The sequence below is a fragment of the Osmerus eperlanus genome, chromosome 7, assembly GCF_963692335.1.
Source record: "Osmerus eperlanus chromosome 7, fOsmEpe2.1, whole genome shotgun sequence".
In the NCBI taxonomy this organism is placed as follows: domain Eukaryota; kingdom Metazoa; phylum Chordata; class Actinopteri; order Osmeriformes; family Osmeridae; genus Osmerus; species Osmerus eperlanus.
This window is the reverse complement of record NC_085024.1, coordinates 14,922,587-14,945,343: the sequence shown is the minus strand read 5'-3', so window position 1 is coordinate 14,945,343 and position 22,757 is coordinate 14,922,587. Positions and strand designations below refer to the sequence as shown.

The window sequence follows — 22,757 nt, the reverse complement described above, 5'->3', positions numbered from 1 at the left end:
GGCCCCTCAGTGTTTTCAAACTCCTTTCCACATCCATAAAAACAATTCAAACACCACTACCACATCCAGTACACATGGCCTTGGGGCATAGTTCTTTTTTTTCAAATGGAGGTTAAATATATCTCAATAGCACCCATCTCCTGGTCACAACAACTGCATTCAAGGGTGATAATGGCTTCGATGAGAGTTCACATGGATGAAAGTGGAGAGTGAATCTTTAGTCACCTTCTTGGTGGTTTAAGCTTTTTTGCAAACAAGATGCCACTTCAGAGTTCTCAATAATGTAGGAGATAGGGTAAACTACAGCACTCAAAATGCAGCTGTCCAAGCGTTCCTCACTGCCTATCTAAAGCACTGATGTACAGTCTTTGGAGAAAAGAGATGCTGGCAATGAGCATGTGTGTAGAGAGACACAAGGAGATAAAGAGAAAGCAAAAAGGAGAGAGGCTGTTCTTTATTCTACCCAAGCATGGGAACAAAGGAAGTCATTCTTCCTTAACAGCCATCTATCTCCAGCAACACAAGGAATATTATTGCCATGACATGTAATTTATAAACACGACTGTATCAGTCCTATATTGTTTATAAAAATATTACCCAGCTTGGATAACTTGTTAACTCATTTGACTCAGACATAAATCAGACAATGTCATCCATTCGTGATTGGCATCCCGTAAACAGTTGGACAACATGATAATTAACCCTTTGCCGAACATTTTTGCTGAGCCACAACTGCCCTTTTTTTTCCTATCAAACTAGAACTTCCAAACTACCAACCCGACAGACAACCCCAAACTGTAAACTTCGCATCTTCTGCTTGGTAAGTTTCAGGTTTCATGAGCAGCTGCTAGCCACTTGCACTAGTCCTCCTAGGCAACTAGCCTAGCAAGCTAACAACACACAATCATTGAGTCATATGGACAGATACTGTACATACATAAGTGTATTTAGGAGTCAGCTGTTTTCCCTCCTTCACCCTTCTAGAAAACATTTCTTTCTTTCAGGGCGAAATTAAACTGGAAGTCACATTCCAGATTCTTGTGGTAATTCCAATATCTCCTCGATGGAGGGTCAAGTACAGACGGCTCACAAATCTAGTTGGCTACTAGTAGCTTGCTAACTAAAATAGATTTTTTTTTCTGGGTTTAAATATGATTTGTTTGACATTGTGGAGAGCCAATGAGAACGCATGGCAAGAGCACAACAAGATCTTCATTTGCCCACACAAATAAGGCGTTCACTTCGAAAGACAGTTTTAAAGGAACAGTAACATAATTTGCTCCTTTCTAAACTACACACAAATTATTGCAAAGCCTAAACTGTCACTCATTTTATCAACAAATAATGCCTATAAAATATATTCTTTGTTATATAAATATTGTATACATACACCATAGGCTAACAGCCTTCACTAACACTGTAGTCTGCAACAGATTGGCAACAAAAGCCATTCCAAGTTTTGTTTAACAGGGATAAACTCAGGTTTACCCATGTGTCAAAGTAAAAGCAGGTGACTATTTACTTATTCAAATCACCGGAGCATGTGGCTTCTACTGGGCTAAACAAATCAGTCCACTTTGTTACCCACATCATTCATTTACATTAACATTTAAATCCAAGCGACAGCCATGAATTCAGTATAAGTTTCTATTTGCAATGGATTTCTCTCAGTTTACTTCTAGCAGGGCTGCCAACAACCAGATGATTCAGAAGACTAACAGGTGCCTGAATCCACTTTGTACAATTAGTAGTTTATAAGCATGTGGGAGATGTAATTTGTGTTTCTTCAACATGATTATCTATTGGACCATCTGTATGTATGTGTGTAAGTGTATTTTTGTATGCGTTAAGGTGTGTGTATGTGTGAGTGTGGATGCATTAATTCCAGAAAATCTTTGAGCAATCAAAGATGTCATAAAGCTACTAACAAGAAACAGAAAAGACCCCTATTGAGTGGGTGGAATGCCACTTTAAGTGCAAAAATAATAGTCATGTGAGTTTCGGAAGAAAAAAAAACAGGTTTTTCTCCCTCTCAGCAATTATCACTAAGAGCAACAGAAATAGGTTTAGTTCTTTGTCAGTACCAGACATCCAGCAACAGCAACACTCTGTTTGTGACCCAACACACATGACCATACACTGTCTACGTATGCATGCGACAGAGCACACACAGGTATGACTGACTGAGAAAGAACGACTACACAATCATGCAAAACACTGTGAGCATAGCTTGGGTGAAAATAACACATTTCCAAACCAAGGAAATATTAATTTCACACACATTACACAATAACCATAAATGCAACACAGATCACATTCAACTTTGCCAAATTGATCAAAACAATGTTATGGTAGATGAACAGTGAAATACTTTGATCATATCATAAAAAATCCACAATAATCCGAATGGGAGGAAACTGTCAAATAAACACATTACAAAAGACAGAGACATACTAAATAATCATATACAATGATAGAAAATCACTCAACGGTTCAAAGCTGGGCATGAGCATAACCCATGAACTAATACTACAGAACATCACACCACCATGAACACATAAGACTAGTTACTACCTCAGTTCAATAGCCCTTACCTCCCACTCTTTAACATTGAAGTCGGTGATGGATTCTTCTTCTCTTGTCTCACAGTCTTCGTTCTTCTTCACGACCATGAAGCCTGGCTCCCCCCCTGCTCCTCCCATACCCTCCCCATACATGTCTGGACTCCACTGGATGAAGAACACATACAGGTGGTCTGACCTGGGGGGAGAAGACACAAAAGAAAGACACACACACACACACACACTCACACACACACACACACACACACACACACACACGAGAATGCATGTGAACACACACACACACAAATTACTTAAGACAAACATGACTGGAGTTTCTTCATTTGGATAGGATGCATCAGAATAGACCTTTTAATCAGAAAATATTTTCAAAATGCTGAGTGGGACACAATCATGAGAGCCGCCATCTTTAGCCAGGCATGAACGTCTGTGCTGACTCTGCCTGTATTGTGGAATCTCTGTCTCTGCACTCTTTCTTTTGTCAGGACACTTTACACAGATCTTCCAGGTCGCTTCTCATCTGGGTCAGGCCACCGCCACATTCTGCCTGAGTCTGTAGAAATTACTACTGGCGTGAAAAAGCTGCAGTGCTCCAACTGAAAATCACACTGAGGAGTTGTGGTGGTGGGTGGCATGTGTGTGTGTGTAACTGTAGGCCAAGCACCAGCCAGCCTGTCTGCTTGAAATGAGATTAGCTAACTTGAGTGAAAAAAGCAGTTTGCTGTTGTGTGTGAAGAATTTCTCTCAGAAAGATGATAGGAGTACAACACAAGGCCACGGACAGCTGAGAGAGGAAAACACTTTGAGTGGAGTGGGTTGGAGAGGGAGAAAATATCTGACCTCATCCCCGGTTCTCTCTCTCTCGTTCTCTCTCTTCCTCTCTCTCTGTCCCTTTTCTTTCCCTCCTCACGGCAAAAGACAAGGACATCTCTATGCTGGAGCCAAAAATGATGACGAGGACTCAACAAAATGTATTTAAAAGCTGCCTCTGACAAAACAGCTTTTCAGAATTCACTTATCGTATTAAACTGTTGCCACAATTGGGATTAATTTACAAGGAAAACACATTTAACAGTTTGGTTGGTACTGTAATGCATGTTTCCTGGTGCTGGCTTCACATTGTGAGGACAAAATGATAATGTAATTATTAACGCTGCTGACTGAGCAAGCCTTTATCCAAGCTGAGCTGAAATCCAAAGATGAAGAATCAGAGACCCACTAAAACTCCATTACATACCCAAGTCAATAAGAGACCAACCCAGAAGAACATGCACCTATTCACTTCAGTAGGTATGAAGGGATGAACCATGGAGATTAAATAGAATGACAAGGTGTGTATGTGTGTGATTGGGAAGGTATAAAACTGCATGTGCCAGGACTTTAACCACATTTGCCTTGGCGTATGTGATGTGTGTGCATGTGTGTAGAGTGTGTGTATTGTTTGTGCATGGTAACGCCGGTCTCACCTTTCCTGTGGCACTGCAAACCAGTACTCATGCTTTTTGTCCCTCTGTGCATACTGTTGCATGGAGGCACTGGCGTTGGACAGGAACGTCTTCTTCATGGGTTTGCCAACTCGCAGACATAGGAACTTGTGGGTCCGGTGCCTCCGCCTCCCTACAGATACTGGTGGACACAGGACAGGATTTAAAATATAAATATTCAAAAAAAAGATATACAAACTTTGTTGTGTTTTATGACAGGGTTTTCCCCCTGTTGTCCTGTTAGCGCCAACTCAAATGCCAATTCCCATGCCAGATAAACAGCAGAGGACACAAGACAAAGAGCCCAGAACCACAGAGTACAGTGACAGAGAGACAGTTCAGATTATTCCCTTGCTCCCATACCAAGACTCCCATCAGGACAGCAGCTCTGCTGGAGCCTTCAGAAGACACGAGTGTGACACAAGCTCCCACAGCCGCCAGCACACAGGACCAAGAAAACATAAATCTACACGGAAGTCACATCTCAGTGGGACCAATTCCATTTCTAAACCCATTAATTGACAGTGTGTAATTCGCCTTGTTTTTGAAGTCGCTCTCTCGCTGGCATCGGCCATGGTAATGTGTTGAGAAGAAAAGGGCCACCCTGCTGTGTTGCCCGTGAATAAGTGCTGCCATTCTACTGGCTCTCTGTGGGATGATAATTACCGGAGAGAGAGGGAAAACCTCATTCCCATTGTGGCCAGTTGATGGATGGTAATAGGGGCACAGCTGTGTGTGAGTCCGCAGCCCATATGTGGAGGCAGGATGACAGCAGGGCACTCACACACTTGCTTAAGGACCCTGACAACAGGGAAACCTATCTGACAGGGCTGAAATTGGAGTCTAGCGACGGGATCCAGTGTTTACTCGAAAACACATAAACCTGAACCTGAAAAGAGCAGTGTTGTCTGGATGAAAAGACGCGTTTGAATGCTAACTGTGTGTGTGTGTGTGTGGGGGGGGGGGGGGGGGGGAGGGGGGGGGGGGGGGGAGGGGGGTGTTGATGTTAGTCTAATCGGTGCTGTGTTGTCCCTCCCCCGACCCTCAAACGTTTGCTAGGTCTGTTTGCGTCGTCGGTGTGTCTGATAGTTTCCGAGCTTATCGCCGTGTGGAGTGCATGCTGCCGAGACCGACAGAGCCCTAGATCAAAGCTGGGTGTAAAGCCCCATAAAGCCTTGCTCAGGCACGCGCTCCCGGCAGGTGATAACGACTCACAGATTTCCACTTTTCCTTTCTCCTCTCTCATTCCAATTATTGCTCGCTTGGCGCAGAGTTGCGGCGGAAAGGTTATCGGGAGCGAACAGCGAGCCAGGGCTCTGAGGAGCGGAGAGGGCAAAACTTTTCTGTGATACATGGGCGTGTGTGTGTGTGTGTGTGTGTGGGGGGGGGGGGGTGCGGCTGCATAAGACTGGAGGACGGTGACTCAGCGTGAGAAAATGGTCGACCACTCCTAGAAAACGACTGCGTGCAGATACAACGTTCATATTGACTTCAGCGTCTCTGGGTGAGAACGTCAACAAGAGCAAGACGATATACAAGATGAAGATATCTTCTCCCTCAGGTTTACTAACCTTCAGCTAAGCCCTGCTGGTCCTCCTCCGCCTCCTCCTTCTGACCCTGCTGTATGTCCCCTCCCTGCTCCAGGCCTTGTTGCATAGTGGGACTCTTCCCCCGCTCCTCCTCATCCGCCTGCGAGGCCCTCCGGGGGCCCTCCCCGACCGGGCCTTGCGTGGGCTCCTGGGTGCCCGCAGTGGAGCTTTGGGAGGTGGGGCGAGAGGGCCTGGCAGGCCCCTGACTGGTGCTGCTGGTGGCTGTGCTGAGTGGCTTCTCTACACTGTTCTGCTGGGGGCCCTGAGGGGCCTGGCTGGGCGTGGCAGTGTGGCTGTCTGGATTGTCCGCTGCGGTAGCGCTGGCAGGGCCCTCAGGCTGGCTGACTGACCCACGCGCGCTACCCGGGGCCTGGGGTGTGCTGGAGCCAGACGGCCCCTGGCCTGGGCTGGAGCACGACGCCTCCAGCTGGGTGACGGTCTGGACGGACTCTGTGGAGGCTCCGGAGGACTTGTCCAGGCGCAGGTCCTCCGAGGAGGCCTGCTCCTCCCGGATGGGGGACAGGTCCGACTCGGTGAACACGTCCTCTGACAGGGAGCCCTCGATGCTGCGGTGGGCGGTGCTGCCGCTGGTATTTCCTGGTTCCCCCGGACGTGGCTCTGCCTGAGGAGGACCTGAGGTGGATGTGAGTGGCTCCAGGTTCCTGAGTGTGTTTGAATGTGTGTGTCAAGGTTGGGGGGGGGGAACAAAACAGAGAACGGCAGAGAGGAGATAGTCAGCATCTCAATGAGAATACAGTCAATACTTTACGAGCCCGTTTCTCATCCTTGCCCGAAAGAGCCACAGCACATTCGTAACTTGCACACGATCTGCATGCCAAGAGCTTCCTTCACCTCCGGAGGGGGCGAGACACCACGCTGAACCCAGACTGGAATTCAGATCAGCTTTTCCAGAACAGCATCAAAACAAGAAACATGAGCGTGCAGACCGCTCCATTTGCAGCCCCCCCCCCTCCCCCCCTCCCCCTCCCTCCCCTCTCAACAGGTTCCAAAGCCTGTTGAAAATATAAAAAAGGCCTTAGAAAGAAAGCACAGAGCGTCCCAGCTGTGTGTACACCGCACGCGGGCTGCCACGGTGTTGGCACACACGGGCACTTTGTTGCTCAGCTGTGCGCCGCACTCACGACGTTGAGGCTCGGCTGGGGCTGGGAACACAGCTGGGCCCACTCACACAACAGTCATTACACATCACAATAACTGCAACGCTGAAGCGGCCTTAACCCACGCCGGCCCCCCGATCCTCCCATCTCGCTCACACACACACAAACACACAAACATATATCCACACAGGCCTTGGGGAGAAGGAGGAAAGACTCTTCAAGGTGCTATAACGGTAAATTGAATCATAGCATCAATTGAACGCTATGGAATTGGTGGCAATCTGTGCCAAGAAAAAGAGGCCTTGGATTTTTAAAAGCCCAGACAGAGATCTGTGGGAGGTGTAGACTGAGCACAGCCGACAGAGCAGAATATCTCACATAAAGCAAATGGGTGAGCAATCCAAATGTGGGAGGCAGGACGTCTACTTCATTAGCCTTCCAGTAATTTCCGGTAATATCTTGGCATGGGACAGACAGAATTGGAAGTTTGGTGCTCTGGGAATCCTCGTGTGTCTAGCCAGGGTGAGAGGCGTTAAAAGTGCTCATGAGTTCGTGTCGGGGGGCGTGTTTGTGCGCTCTCTCTTACAGGGGTACGGCCTCTCGGACCTTGCGGTCGGTGACCTCCTTGTAGATGGCGGCGGACATGACCTCGTCCAGGGGGCACATGATGCCGTAGTCCTCGCAGCCGTGGGCCTGCACCAGGGGGTCCATCCTGTGGGGGTCGAACATGATGTTGTTGGGCGTCACCAGGAGCACGCCGCTCACTGCACCCTTTGGGGGGGGGAGGAGGGGGGACGAAGAGTTGGTGGGGGGGGGGGGGGGGGGGGCAGAGGGAGGGCATGACGTTGAAGAGAGGGAGAGAAGGAGGGAGGGAATACAGAGAGGAAGGGAGGGACAGGTGGGAGGCAGGAACAGAGGAAGAGAAGGGAGGGACGAGGGGAGAGGGATAGGGCAGGAGGGAGGGAGGGGGTGAGATGTAGGAAAGGGATAGAGAGAGATACATGTCAGTTAAGGCACAGTAAAAACATCCCCCTGAGCACTGAGTGAACCCTGCCCGAGGGGTTGAGAGAAGGGGGTCAGGTATCGGCTCACCTTGCCGTCTGTGATGTACTTGCAGTTGATCTTCAGGAACTTCTCCGTGAGGGCCTCTTCCTCCTCGGAGGTGGACGAGACCACGCGGGAGTGGCGCAGGGCGGAGGAGAGTGGAGGGTGAGCCTCGGGCCTGGAGGGGCCATCGGAGTCCTGGGGGGAGGAGGGGGAGGGGGGGGGGGATGGCCGTGAGGCAGAGAGCAGCAGTGTTCAGTGACACGTGGCGTTTTTTGCGTGGCGTTGAAATGACGTATTTCTGTGTTTTGCCAAAGCGGCACTGAACGCGTCGGTGTGAAATCTACATCCACAAGTCAAAAATCTGTATCAACAGAAGTATCAACACAAGCCATGACACTAAGCTTCCCACTTAAGAGTTGGGAGCAACTAAATGAGAAACTATTTGCGTCACGTCACAAATCCCACGCAAAATATTATGCTGCGGTCTGACTTGATTAAATAGTCATTATGCAAACACAAATTCAAGGCTCGATCCAGTGTTTTAAACCATCGACAAGTTTCTGTCTCCCTAGAATCAACGAATCAGTCTTTGTCTCTAAACACACACACAGAGATGCGGAGATGGCTTCTGCGCCGCGAAGCAATCACGTAAAAAAGCCGGTGCCATCCAACTAGGGCTCTAAGTGAACGTTCTCCCTCGGTTAGAGACGATTAACTAGACCTAAATATTCCTCCGGAACGAAGGCACTGATTTGAATGCTTGTTCACAGCTGGATGCCTGGTCAGCATGACTTAAACAGGATCCGCTAGAGTCATGTCCAGGCTCTAATGAAACATTAGCTTACATCAAGCGCTACAGCAGAGGCCGCTCATTCCCCTGTGTGTGTGTGTGTGTGTGTGAGCGTACGTGTGTGTTTGTGCCTGTGTGTGCACAGAAAAGATCCTGCTCAATTTTCTCATCAAACACACTGTGGATGAACATATAGTATCAAGCAGTATAGTACACACACACACGAGGCACGTGCGTGTTTCCTGCATCGTGAGTGAGGTGAAAAACATTCAGCCTCTGTTCCTATGTGTTTCTTTAGAGAGGACGCTAGCTAGCAAGAACAGCCAGACATGAGTCATGTGCTCTTTCAGTCATCCTTAATGGAAACTCAGCATTGGGCCCCAGATGGCGTGTTTGCCGGCCGCTGAACCCCCAAGCAGGCTGGTCAGGCTCGCTTGGTGGCTGGCTGGTCAGGGTGGCTGGCTGGACAGGGTGGCTGGGTGGTTGGTTGACTGGGGGGCTGGGAGAATAGGTGGCTGGCTGGGTGGCAGGCTGGCAGGCTGGCTGGCTGGGTGGAGGGATGGGTGGGTAGGTAGGTAGCAGGCGGATGGGCTGGGTTGGAGCCTGGAGCCACGCTGAGCCAGACTGGGGAGGCGTTCAGAATGGAACAGCAGGAGAGGACAGGAGAGGAGAAGTGTGGTAACAGAGAGCAGAGAGGAGACAGGAGAAGAGGAAGAGGCATCTGCAGTGAGATATACACAGAGAGAGAGGGAGAGAGACACCGAGTGAGTGAGAGATAGATAGAGACACAGAGAGTCATAACACACACCAGTCAGCCGTCTGCCCTCCTGACACCAACTCCCACACCTCCGTGTTTCCGTGTCCCAGTGCCTCCGACAGCCAGCCAGGAGCCTCTCACCTATACTGGCCCTATGCAGCAGCCCAGACACCCCCAGACAGGAGAGGCTGGGGTTGCCAGCCGTTGCAGCCACAACAAATCTGGCCAGCCACAGTAACAAGGCTGCCCTGTGAGAGCGGATCACATGAATGTTTCACTGGAAGACAGCATTGATAGGAACCCGACACGGAGCAGAGGCTGGGAAACAAAACAGGACTTTTAGATGAAAACAAAAGAGAGAGAGAGAGAGATAGATAGAGAGATAGAGAGAGGGGGGGGGAAGGGGGAGGCACATGACTTCCATCCACTCCAGTTCAAAAGATTCCTCTCAAGCTTCTCTCTCCCCCTCCCCCCCCCCCCCCCCCCCCCTTCTCCTTCCCTCTCGTCCACCCCTCGTCCGTCCAGACACTTTCCGAATGACTCCTGTTCTCCTCTGGCCTCTGCTGCTGTTGTCCTGTGATCTTCCACAGCAGTGTGACAAGCAGCACCCCCTTGCCTGCCCCCCTCCCAGGGCCAGCTCCCTGTGAGGCTCTGGGGGGGGGGGGGGGGGCTGAGAGGTCGAGAGGAGGACTATTTGCACAGACTGACCCAAAACTCCCTTTCCTACAAACTCACTTTCCTTGTATAAGACTCTGACCAAACCAGACTCAAAACAACTAGGTTGTCCATAGCTAGCATTTCATAACGGTTAGTCTCGACGTGTGTGCGTACCGGTGACCACACACACACACACACGCCCGTCTGCCTGTTGTACCATCACACCCGGCTGAGAGCAGTCAGGCCGGGGTGTTGTGGTCAGCCAGCGAGCGAGCTAGCACAGCGCTGCCAGCTACACCTCCCTCCCACACGGCCCCCTCCCCACCACCACCACCACCACCACTGTGGCTTCTGACACCCTGCCTCCGGTGCCCACACGGCTGCCAGAGTGTGGGGAACATCTCCCCCAGGTGGTGTGGAGGGGACCGTGGGAGAAGCACAGCTTGCTGGGTGATTTCACACCTGGTGTGGCTGTACCCAGCTGTTGTTTTGACATGCGAAATAAATGGCTCGCATCTATATGGAGCATTGACACATAGATATAAAAAGTGTACATATGTACATTCAAGTTGTTCCACATGGCACGAGTTGAAAACCCTAAAGAAGACAGCTGACTTAACCTGTTCTCTTGTAGGGCACTGCATCAGATAACGAATGATTCATCAACTCTGAGGCAGATTCTATAGACAGTTTGGGCAGCAGCCTGCAAGCCAGAATGTATTAAGCCTTCATGAATACCAGTCCTTGACACCTGGTTTCGTTCTTGTATATTCCTCAAAGCCACACATGACACAGAGGCTAAACGCTAACGATCAAGCCAACATCAGGAGAAATGGCGATTGGGCCATATCGATTCTGCATCGTAACTCTGCATAGAATCAATTAAACATGCAACGCTCTGACATCGGTGCCTAGTCTATCGTGTGCACTACACAAAGACGGATTTCTACTCAGTCAAACCGGGTACAGAGGGCCAGTCACCTTCTAGCACAACACAAACAACTAACCTGGTAACATGGGTAGTGGGCCCCTGAACATAGCAACACAATCCTGGAATTCTCAACCATCGCAACAGAATTGTGATGTTCCTCACTCTCCCCTATGACCTTGCAGACAAGGTGCGCTGTGTCAGACATGGCAAAAAGAGCTTTGGGAGGTTGTGGTAGGCACCTGAATAGATAATCTCGAGATCAAAGCAGAACAGTGATCCATGTGTGTGCGTGTACGTGCGTTCATGTGCACGTGTGTGTGTGTGTGTGTGTGTGTGTAGAGCCGCTGAGGCATGGAGGGTGTGGCCCATCTGGAGCTTATCTATGGAGGCTTTGGGAAGGCGGGAGTGGAGCCCCACAGTAATCCACCCCAGTGGCGAGTGAACTGGGGCTGGAAGCCTCTCCTCGATAACTCCCCTCCCCCATCTCCTCTCCTCAGTCTTCTCTCTGAATGTCGCAGGAGGAGAAGGATTTATGGGTCCTTCCTTCTGAGACTGCTTGACAAGGAAGCAGGACACATGGATCGAGGAGGGAAGGAATGTAGGGTGCATGCGATATTTAGCCTGAGACTGGGGGCTTAGTGGCTGATGCTGCCTTTTGGGGGAGGGGGTGGGCGATGAATAGATACCTCTGATATTCAGCCTTACCCTTGATGCTTGGGTCAAATACCAACATGTATCTGTTAATGCGTTCAATCTTCAACAGGTATAGTGTGTATTGTGTTTCTAGGCATAACACCATTTTTGTTTGGTTTGTAATGCAGTAACAGGATGCCCTAGGATGTATTGCTCCCCCTAGTGGATGTTTTCTGTCACAAAATAGATCACAAAACCCAAAGTAACTTTATTTTTACCATTACAGAGGCAGGTGGCATGTGTGTGTGGGTTGGTGTGTGCACAGACACCTGATGGTTTCTAGAGGTGGGGCTCTTGGCAAGGTTGAAATAGATGAACCAGATAACTTTGGTCTAGTTGGCACAAGTTGGGATCAGCAGGTAATTTACACTGGTTCTACTTTCTCCACCCTAATTTTAGCCCACTGCTGCTCACGGAACCAAAGAAAAAAGGAAGACACGAAGGGAGGGAGGCAGGAAGGAAGGGCTGGAGCGAGGGAGGCAGGAACAGGGCTGGAGCGAGGGAGGCAGGGACAGGGCTGGAGCGAGGGAGGCAGGGACAGGGCTGTAGCGAGTAAGGCAGGAACAGGGCTGGAGCGAGGGAGGCAGGAACAGGGCTGGAGCGAGGGAGGCAGGAACAGGGCTGGAGCGAGGGAGGCAGGAACAGGGCTGGAGCGAGGGAGGCAGGAACAGGGCTGGAGCGAGGGAGGCAGGGAGAGGGCTGGAGCGAGGGAGGCAGGAACAGGGCTGTGGCAGGACGAGGTCAGGGCAGGAGACGAGACGGTGCCAGCTTGTCTGGGCACGGCACGGAGCATAGGGGAGAGTCCAGAGGTCTGGTCAGGGTTTGGAGGACAGAGGACATGTCCACCCACCCAGTTGGCACGGCAGACCCAGCTAGCCGCAGCCAGACTCAGCTAGACCCTGCCAGATAGAATAATGACGACGGTCAGCCAGGCGAGATGTGATCTTTCTGTTGACTGCACCACCCGACAGGGCTATCAGAAATATCAATCTGCTACTTCACCATTTAGATGTCACAGATGTGACCTTTGACGTATTTACATAGACGCTCTTCATATCTGACACTCTGAAAGGCAACATTACCGAGACCATGTGATCACTGACTCAGAGATTGCCTCTTTACACGAAAGTTGCCATGACTTTAATGTCCAACTAGGACGGAAAAACCAAAGGAAAAAGCTTTCTCTTTCTCTAGGAAACAGATATCACGTTTGCGGTGTGGGTGCGTTGCTGTAATATACGGTACACAGAGGCACATCTCCTTCCAGAAACGTCCTTGGGTAATACACAGTCCACAGAAAGAGAGCTTGGTAATTAAAAGCTTGGCAGCGTCTCTAAAATAAGCAGAGGAAGTGGGCTGTTCCTTCCTCTCACTTGCAAATTAGACGAGCACCTAAATGCAGCCCGAAACACCTCTTCCATACACACACAGACACACACGGTGCCGCAATGTAATTTTACCCATGCCCTAGAACAAATCCTCAATAATTGCACCCTTGCTTCTGGTCTGAGTGAATGAGACGCTGCCTTTATTAGTGGGCCTAAACATGGGAGGGAGAGTCTTTTATAAAGGGCCGAATCTCTCCGCAGTCACAGCACCCCTCTGCCAGGCTCATCCTTCTCCCTCTACAGACGAGAAATGTGACTCTGTTTTCCCGGCCGTGACCTAAATAGATTCATAACGTTGCTAAATGAACAGGCCTTCATCCTGGCAGGGAGAGAGACAGAGGGAGGGAGAGAAGGAGGGGGGATAGAGGGAGAGTTGTTCTATGGATGGGTAGGAATCCAAGCAGCTCGTTTGGCCGACGGCAGCACCATTTTCTGATAAGGCGACCCCCCGAAAAAAGAGAAGAAAAATCGGAATGGAATCAGGTTGCCATGGAGACCAGTTATTTTTCTTGGAGGGGGGGGGGGGTCACATGGGGTGAACGAGACGTTTTAACCGAAGGCTCATTTCGGTGCTGGAAAAGACAGCTCTGGGATCTGGGGAAAGCTTTGACAGACAGATGAGAGGAACCAATCAGAGAAGGCTTGGTTATATAGTGGTCTATAGAGGAAGGTCGTCCTTTGGAGAGGACCACAAAAACGGCATCTGCAGCTCGCCTGCTGAACCAAACCTGCTCCCTCCTGTCCTTCCCTGCTGCACACCAACCTGGTTACACACTAGAATAAGACTGTCTTAACCTCACAGCCTAGAACCTAGCCCTCATGCTAATACACTCCTAATACACTCCCTGCTGACAGCATTGTCCTCCAGACAGGTTTGAACAAGGGGCTGCAGTTTGCTGTTGGATTCCTTAAGAGAAAAATAAATACTCAGGGATAAGTCTGGATTCAGACTGGTGGACTGAGGATGTGACACTGTGTGGACAAGTGTTAGGTGGCTGAGCGGTTAGGGAATTGGGCTAGTAATCCAAAGGTTGCTGGTTCAATTCCCGGCTGTGCAAAATGACGTTGTGTCCTTGGGCAAGGCACTTCACCCCACTTGCCTCGGTAGGAATGTCCCTGTACTTACTGTAAGTCGCTCTGGATAAGAGCGTCTGCTAAATGACTAAATGTAAGTGTGCGCACGAAACGTACGTTTGTTTGTGCATGTGCGTGCAGCGGGAGTTTGTGCATGTCCATGAGTGTCAGTGTTTGTATGTGTTTGCGTAGCTATGCTTTTAAGAATAGCGTGTGGGTATGAACGAACGCATGAGAGGGTGTTTCCCAGTGCACGTGTGTGTACGTGTGTGTGTGGGTGTGTGTGAGCGGACTCCAGGTGGTCAACATACCGTCACCTTCTCTAAGTCAGCTTCTGAGGAGGTGGGAGACAGAGGGCTGACGGGACTGAGGGAGGGGGAGCTTCCCACACTGGATATGTACTCAGGATCAGGAACGTACAGAACCTGCAAACACAATCCATGGCTGTATTGACACAGGCCTGGCCATTGTGCAAACACACACATATACACACACGCACACGCACGCACACACGCACACACACACACACACACACACACACACCGTACTGCATGCATTTCACACACAAACACGTACACACACACACACACGTATACACACACACACACACACGCACGCACACTGTATAACCCAATGCAGGCACAGGATTGATAACATGTGATTGTGTAGGTCGGTAACCTAATATCAATCACAGACGACAAACAGGAAAGGGAAGAAGAAGGGGACAATGAAAATACCATACGAGATATCTTCATGCGGGTTGTGCAGCTGGTAGGAACACATGCAGAAGGATCTTGTTCTCTCATGCTGAGGTGCTGTTCTCTGAATGTGTGTGTGTGTGTGTGTAAGTGTGTATGTGCGTGCGCCATGTTATTCTAGGTCCAGGTGGGAGTACTTCAGACCTCTTGCCCTCTTAAGAGATTCTCAAAGGGGCCAGGGAATTTTAAGAGGGGAGTGTGTTCAATATGAAACGCTTCAGTAATCACTTAGTGGTGAGCTGTTTGGTGGCTGACTGGATGACTGACTGGCTGACTGGATGATTGTCTGGCTGGCTTAACAATTGGCTGGCTGGATGACAGGCTAGCTGACTAAGGAAATAGAGACACAGGAAAACTGACTGTCTGGACAACTGGTTTGCAGTCTAGATGACTGTGCTCCTGGCTGACTGGACAGCTGGCTGTGTCGTTAAACGGCTGGCTGGCCGACGTGTTCAAATGGCTGGGGGTGGTTCCCTTGGTCACCCTGAGGGGAGGTCCTAATAGCTCTCCAGAACTCACTGGTTACTGAGTGGATGTCGTTGTGATGCCAGGAGGGAGAGGGAGAGACCAACTGGCACAGACACGGTCAACACCACAGGGAGCGTTTCAAGGGGTCCCCCTTAACACAGAGAGCACCATGGAGGGACGGCCTACTTGACACGCCACTTTCTAACGGACCACTTTCACTTTGCGGGACGGACGTCTCGGGCCTCTGAGACGAAGCACCGTGATGAACGTGACACGGCAGATGTGGTGACTCATGAGGAAGTCACCGTGCTCGGTTAGTTAGCGGTTAGTCACACCGGTAAAGGGGCTATTGACAAGCGACGGAGGGGTGTGTGGCGGAAGACGCATGCGATGAGCAGTGTGCGATTGCAGTGATGGAGAGAGAGTGAGTGTGTGTGTGTGCGTGCGTGCGTGTGAGAGAAAGAGCCAAGTAGTTGGATGAAAGGCGGCTGAGGACGGGCGCGGGGCGGGGGTCCACACCTGACCAGGGACCACTGCTCTGGAGAACAGCTTATTCAGCTGAACCAGCTCGTTGGGTGTTGTGTCAAACTTGAGCGAAATGCTGTTCAACGTGTCCCGCGACTCCACCTGTACCGCAAGACAAAACAAAGACAAGTACAGGATATCACTCATGTTCCCAGGGCCTGGGTCTGGACTCGTTCTGGACCTCTGGGCCTGGGCCAGACCACCCCCAGAGAAGATATCCTCCCTCCCTCCCTCCCTCCCATCGGCTTCTCCTCTCTGGGTCTACTGGAGATGTGTGGCCTTCTCTTCTCACAAGGACCACAGCATGGAGTAGGCTGTCTGCGTGGATGTCAGTAGGGCCGGAGGGGTGTATTGTGTTCACCACTCGTCAGTGGAGGACATAGCTGAGGAGGACTCGTCTGTTCTGAAGTCGCTTGTGCCGAGTGTGCTGAACACTGTTTCCATAACATCATCCCCAGGTCACCCTTCACACACATAGACTCACTGTGTTTACACTGCTCCTTTAACAGATACTCAGCATGAGGTTTACACTTTTTGGATAGGCTCTGAATGGGTGTCACATAAAAAATGCATGTGTCAAAATGTGTTCAATGAATGTGGACACATTTCTAAAAAAACTGTTTTTGCTCTGTTGTTCTTGGCTATTGTTTCTCGAAACATTTTCGTCTGTAACATAACATGTCCCTGCAGAGTTTTAACAAGCCCATAGAGGAGGTACAGTGTATTTGGTTGGCAGAGAGCCAGGCCACCTTCAGATGTACCCATCTGTGTCATGTGCTACCAGGTTGTACACCTCAGGCTGGCACAGGTGCACTTGACGCAACCAGCACCAACTGGCTTTTTCTGGTCACTAACACGTCCTGTGGGATGCTGCTATCCAAACAGGGATGACAGGGATGTTAAGTTTTCCTAGTGTGTGTGTGTATGTGTGTGTGTATGTGTATGAGTGTTTGTCTGTGTGTGTATGTCTGCATGAAAGACTGTGACTGTGAGCTGTATAATTAAGGATAATGGTGCAGTGTGTTTCAGTGAAACAGTCATGGGCCTGGCTCAGCTGTCTCCTCCAGAGCCCTGTGTGTGTGTGTGTGTGTGTGTGTGTGTGTGTGTGTGTGTGTGTGTGTGTGTGCGGACGTGTTCACAGCTCCATAACAACAAGGATGAATGTCAGCTACGGCCAACTCTTGAGGTGACAGCTTCCCTCCTGTAGGATATTCTTGCACACGGAGAGACAGAAACACAGACATAGTCACAAACACAAGCAGGTGGCTACGCAGGAGAACAGCAGACAGACATTTAAATCAGGACATTCAGCCCACACACGCGCGCAGCTCAGAGTCATTGTGCCCAGGCTAATCGTATGACACCCAAAATAATTCTTTCTGAATACCACATAAAGGGGAAGTGGAAGAAACCAACAAAGAAGAAGCTTAGCAACTGCCAAATAGCTAGGTGCCACACGAATCGCACGAAACAGATACACAAAACAAATACACAACTACGGCACCAGACATCCTTCCAGTAAACAGCACATCAAATCAGTCTCTTGTTTACTAAAGGAGCAAAAAGCGCCAAGCAAAACCCTCTTTGGCCCTTCATCCCACCAATTCACAGCCCTCTCCAGAAGTGTTCCAAGCTGTCAGCCATCAGGAACTATTCAAGCTGCCATGAGCCACAATTGTTGTAGGTCTCCATGGTTACCCTGCGAACATCAGGGTTCTTCTGAAGTATATTCAGTCGATGTAACTTTTCTCACAGAAGACTGCAAACAGCTGTCTGTAGAGTTGATTTAATTGGATCAAGCATGATTGAATGCTAATTTGATCATTTTCAAAGTCAGTTCGAAGGGAGATTGTCCTTCATAAATCAATGTGCTTTAATAGTTTGCTCTCGCGAATGTGCAGCTGTTGCGTCGGATAAATTAATAAACCACAGCGCTGAGATTATTCATAAAACAACAACTGTATAAAACAAACGGCGAGCACCACCACGCTCAAACCGAGACTTCCGGATCTCTCCTCCCAGTTCAGCGGGCGCCCATTAACCGTTGTTTGAAACCATCAGCTGTGAGGAGCCCGGAGATTGATCTGTGATGTAACAGTAGTGAAACAGAACAGGGGACATGGCTTTATTTAGACTGGCCCAGCATATCATGTTGATGGATCCCCTGTCATGGACATTGGGAGGGGGCTTCAGACAGAGAACTGTCACCATCACCATGACAGACAATCATGCTTCAGCCTTCCATCTTCTGCTGACTACAGAACGGGCCTTAAAAATCGTAACTGCGCTTTCATCCAACCAAGTGGGATGTTAGTGCCGTGCTGGGTATTATGACAGAAAGCAAACTGCCACATCTAAACCATGTTGATGACTGCAAGCCACAGACATTGTTTATATATCTATATATATATATATACACACACATTTCTTTTCCGTCGTCTAAGGATTCTTGAGGCTTTTATTCCGCTTCAGTGAGACTGGGGGTGGAACAGAACCAGGCCTCGCGGGGCGGCAAAAACTTTTCCCCTCCACGGTCTGCTGGGAACAGAACGGGTCAATATCCAGCGTGGCCTCCAGGCTTCTGTAGCCTTTCATCCAGCCTGGTTCAGCACACAGCATCGATCCGCTATCCCTGTGCACCACGGCCCGCCATCGGCTACCAAGCCAACCAAGGACTGTTTGTTTATATTCAGTACTCCAGTACACCGAACTGTTTCAGCTTCCCATAGGACAATTACACTGAAGAACACTGGCGAGGGGAGTCATGTGTGTAACAACCCTTAAAGGTGCTTTTGGGGGGGGGAGTTGTTTAACTGTGACGGCTTTCATAAGAGACATTTCATGAGCGTCCGTCTCTCTATTTAAAGACAGATGACCTATAGAGCCCAGCAGCCAGCTGGATGGTGGAGGGGACTATTGATCAGAGTGTAACAGGCACTGTCTGTAACTGAATTACCTGAGCAGAGGAAGGGGGGATACTGTCTCCAGAGACTCGTCAATGACAATTGGGGAGGGGGGAGGGAGAGGAGATGGGGAAGGGGTGAGCAGGAAGGTGACAGGAAGGTGGTGGAGAGGAGGAGGAGGCAGACGGGAGGAGGAGAGCAGGAAGGTGACAGGAAGGTGGAGAGGAGGAGGAGGCAGACGAGAGGAGGAGAGCAGGAAGGTGACAGGAAGGTGGAGAGGAGGCAGACGAGAGGAGGAGAGGAGGAAGGTGGAACATTGTTTCCCAGGGGAGAGACTGGTCTGTTGGTTTTTCAGACTGCCAGTCTAGCTGACCGGGAGGACAAACTCACACATAAAGGACAGTCAACCAGTGACTAGCCCCATGCAGAGTATGACTCCCATGTCTTACTTGGACAGAAAACATCAGAACATATAAACATACATGTTTTCTGTCAGTGATGGCACACTTGTTCAACAAGACAGACAGACAAACACAATAAACAAGGCAGTTATGTAAAGGGGGAATTTTCTGGAGCTGTGCTTAGACAACGTCTTATTTCTACATCACCGTCTTGTGAGAGATTCTGCGTGAATCACTGGACAGAGAAGCAGACACATCAGTGGGAAAATGATTTAAATATAAAAATGTAAAAATGTATAGGAAAAGCTAAATAGTTTTGCATTGAGTGCATCATCAGCCCGATAATAATACCACGGGCTGCTAATGGTTTAATCGGGCATAAAAGAGTCTCGGAGCTCTGTTGGCTCGATGATGGAGCCCGGCTTTTAGCATGACAGTTGCCATGGTGACGCTGTCATCGCTCCCCTAATGGCATGCGGTGTATGGCGCCGGCGTCCTTGTCGATCACCTGACACTGGAACCATTCCTCTGTGTTCTAAAACAGCTGACAGAATGTAGAGAGAGAGTGTCTACTGTCTAAATGTTGCTAAATAGAACATTTAGTTTTTTGACAATTGGGTTTCACAAAGAACACTAAGGTTTCACACAGTTGTGCATGGGGCTGTCTGGAATCTTCCATTATTGTTTCTGACCTGTGTTTGTTCAGAACACATCTTCAATAACCTACCAGGTTCCAGTGCAGAGTGTTGTTTGATTTTAAGTCCCACCAGAAGTGAATTCATAAGAGGACTAGTCCCGCAGGAAGTGACTTCATAAGAAGACCAGTCTCACAGGAAATGACTTCATAAAGGGAGCACTCCCCACTGTTTCCTGTTCTTATGACCACTACTCTGATCTGGTCTTTTCACTAGATGGTATCAGACGGTACTGGTGACTGACAGTGCCTCATCACACACACACACACACACACACTCCCACACACACACATCCACACACTCCCACACACAGTGGGAGTCATTCAGGGTCCTCCAGTAGAGTTTAATGCAATCAGAGGAATGATTGTCAGAGGGATGCTGCAGATCTCTATTGCTGTTCCCTCTGGTGTCTCATCCTTGTTACACACACACACACACACACACACACACACACACACACACACACACACACACACACACACACACACACACACACACACACACACACACACACACACACACACACACACACACACACACACACACACACACACACACACAGGTTTATGATATAGTCTGCATGCAGACTTTTCATGGCCTGGTCACTACATCTAGGAGAGCTTGCCTTACTAAGTGCTGTTACAGTGGATCTGATGTCTAACCTTTGTCTGCTGGCATTTAGGCGGTTGATGGAAGGGAAGAACATGCCATTCATCTCCCACATGCATTTTGCTAATGTAAAGACCATGAGAGAAGAGAGGAAGGGAGGGGATGGAAAAGGTGAGGAGAGCGGGGAGAGGAACGGGGAGGGGAAAGAAGAGGGGTTGTGGGAAGAAACGAGAGGAGAGAGGAAGGAGAAAATGATGAGGAGAAGCTGCTACCAGATCACAAACAGTATCTGTGACTGTCCTCTTCGCAAAAGAGCAAGCCCCAAGGTAAAGCCCTAAACCATTACCCGAACAGGATCCAAAAGAGATTTCCAAAGACTGTCTTTGATGTTTTACAGTATTCGGGGACAAAAATTGAATAGTTGGGGCTAGACTATATCCCTGGTCTGGTCCTAGTCCTATTTCTTTCTCTCACTTGCGACATTGATCTTTTCTTCCCTCCTGTCTATCTGTACATCCTCTCTGTCTCACCCTGTCCTTGTGTCTAGTTGTCCCCTCTCTCCTGCTCACTCTCTTCCACCCAGGAATTTTAACAGTTTTTTAATTGCTCAGACAATGGGTGGCCGGGCTGAGCGGGCGTTATCTATGTCTGGGCAGATGGGGTGCAGCTGTTGGGCCTTATTTCTCAAAGATAATAAAAGGAGCAGAGATTCCATCAACGGAGCAACGAGGGCTGTCTTTCCTGTGGCCACGAGGCAGTTAATAAACTGTTCTGGGGGGGGGGTCGAGATAAAGTCGGTTCTCAATCAGCAAAACATGCTTCTGCACGTGTCTGGAAGATAGAGAGGGAGGAGAGGACAGGAGGATCAGAGCGAGGACAGGGGAGGGCAGGAGAGGGGAAGGGAGGAGGGAGAAGGGAGGGAGATAAGGGAGGAGAGGGAGGGGAGGGGAGGAGAGAGAAGGGAGGGAGAACAGGGAGGAGAGGGAGGGGATGGGAAGGGAGGAGAGAGAGAGGGGGGGATGGAGGGAGGGGAGGGGAGAAGAGGGAGGGGAAGGGAGGAGGGAGAAGAGGGAGGAGAGGGAGGGGAAGGGACGGGAGGAGAGAGAAGGGAGGTAGAAGAGGGAGGAGAGGGAGGGGAGAGGGGGGGAGGGAGGGAGGGGCGGAGAGGGGAAGGGATAAAAGAGAAGGGAGGCAAAGGAAGAAGAGGGAGGGGAGGGGAAGGGAGAAGAGGGGAGGCCCACAGTAATAGCCCCACTGCCTTGAACACTCCAAGGCTCAGAGCCTCAGCATGCTCCGTCAGTCTCACTGTACACAATCATTGGCAGCAGCCTCTCCATCCATCACAACATCAGCCATGCAGAGGCTTAGAGGGGAGGGAGGGAGAAAAAGAGAAAGAGAGAGGGAGAGAGATGCCTGGGAGGTGGGGAGAGATGCGTGCTGGGTGAGGGAGATATGAGCATATTTCCTCTAAATCTACTGTTTATCCACCGTCACCTCTCTGTGGCCCTTCTCCGGTCCTCTCCCTCATTGACCCCCCCACCCTCCCCCCATCACCCGCTTCTTCCCTCCATCCCTTTCTTGGCCCAGTCCCACTCCCACCTCACCCCAAACCAAGGCCTTGACTAACTGCTCGTGCTTTGACAAATATCCTGTCGTAACATTGCACGCTTCTCGTACCTCAGCCAAGACAAGTGCCTTGTCAATCACCCTGCTGTGCGCAGACACACAGGTGACCGAGGGGAAGGAATGCGTGTGTGTGTGTATTTGCGCGTGCGTGCGAGTTAAGGGAGATACTCTGAATAGCATCTGTCTTGAAGCTAAAAAGAAATACTTCATTGGAAAGTAGAGGGTTGGATGAAAAAGGCACAATTATCAGAACAGATGGAGATGAGTGGAGGGAGAGAAATTGTAGCTGGATGCTTAGACATGTTATCAAACGAGGCTGGAATCGATGTAGTGTCTAATTAATAGCCGTGACCACCCTCTCTCTCTCTCTGCTCTCCCTCCCTCTCTTCCTGTTTCCAACCCTCTCTCCCTCCCTCTCTACATCTTTCCCTCCTCCCTTCTTCCTCCATCCCTCCACGTTCCCTCCCTCGACTCGGCGACCAGGCGCGGTCGTCCCTGTTGCCACGGCGAGGAGAAGCCGCTCGACTGCAGCTGGATTTGAGGGTCATTTCAAGAGCACAACCAGACGCTGCTCAGACACCATTTTCAGATGGTACTGGAGAAACACCAGCTATTTATCTCTCTCTCTCTCTCTCTCTCTCTCTCTCTCTCTCTCTCTCTCT

At 49.9% G+C, this 22,757-nt stretch overlaps 1 protein-coding gene across 4 annotated transcripts in view; it reads right to left on the bottom strand.

The window, feature by feature from the left end:
- Positions 1 to 22,757, bottom strand: part of oxr1a (oxidation resistance 1a) — a 37,263-nt gene that overhangs the window by 4,913 nt on the left and 9,593 nt on the right. For 2 of the 4 annotated variants that reach the window (XM_062465141.1, XM_062465143.1), the window contains exons 3-9: positions 15,856 to 15,963; positions 14,422 to 14,535; positions 7,866 to 8,015; positions 7,360 to 7,544; positions 5,638 to 6,317; positions 4,049 to 4,208; positions 2,595 to 2,760 (exon numbers count right to left, since the gene is read on the bottom strand). In XM_062465141.1, coding sequence (XP_062321125.1) covers positions 2,595 to 2,760; positions 4,049 to 4,208; positions 5,638 to 6,317; positions 7,360 to 7,544; positions 7,866 to 8,015; positions 14,422 to 14,535; positions 15,856 to 15,963 — 1,563 coding nt within the window. Of the gene's footprint in view, positions 1 to 937; positions 2,531 to 2,594; positions 2,761 to 4,048; positions 4,209 to 5,637; positions 6,318 to 7,359; positions 7,545 to 7,865; positions 8,016 to 14,421; positions 14,536 to 15,855; positions 15,964 to 22,757 lie in introns of those variants that run through there. The other 2 variants (XM_062465144.1, XM_062465145.1) reach the window with 2 other exon arrangements.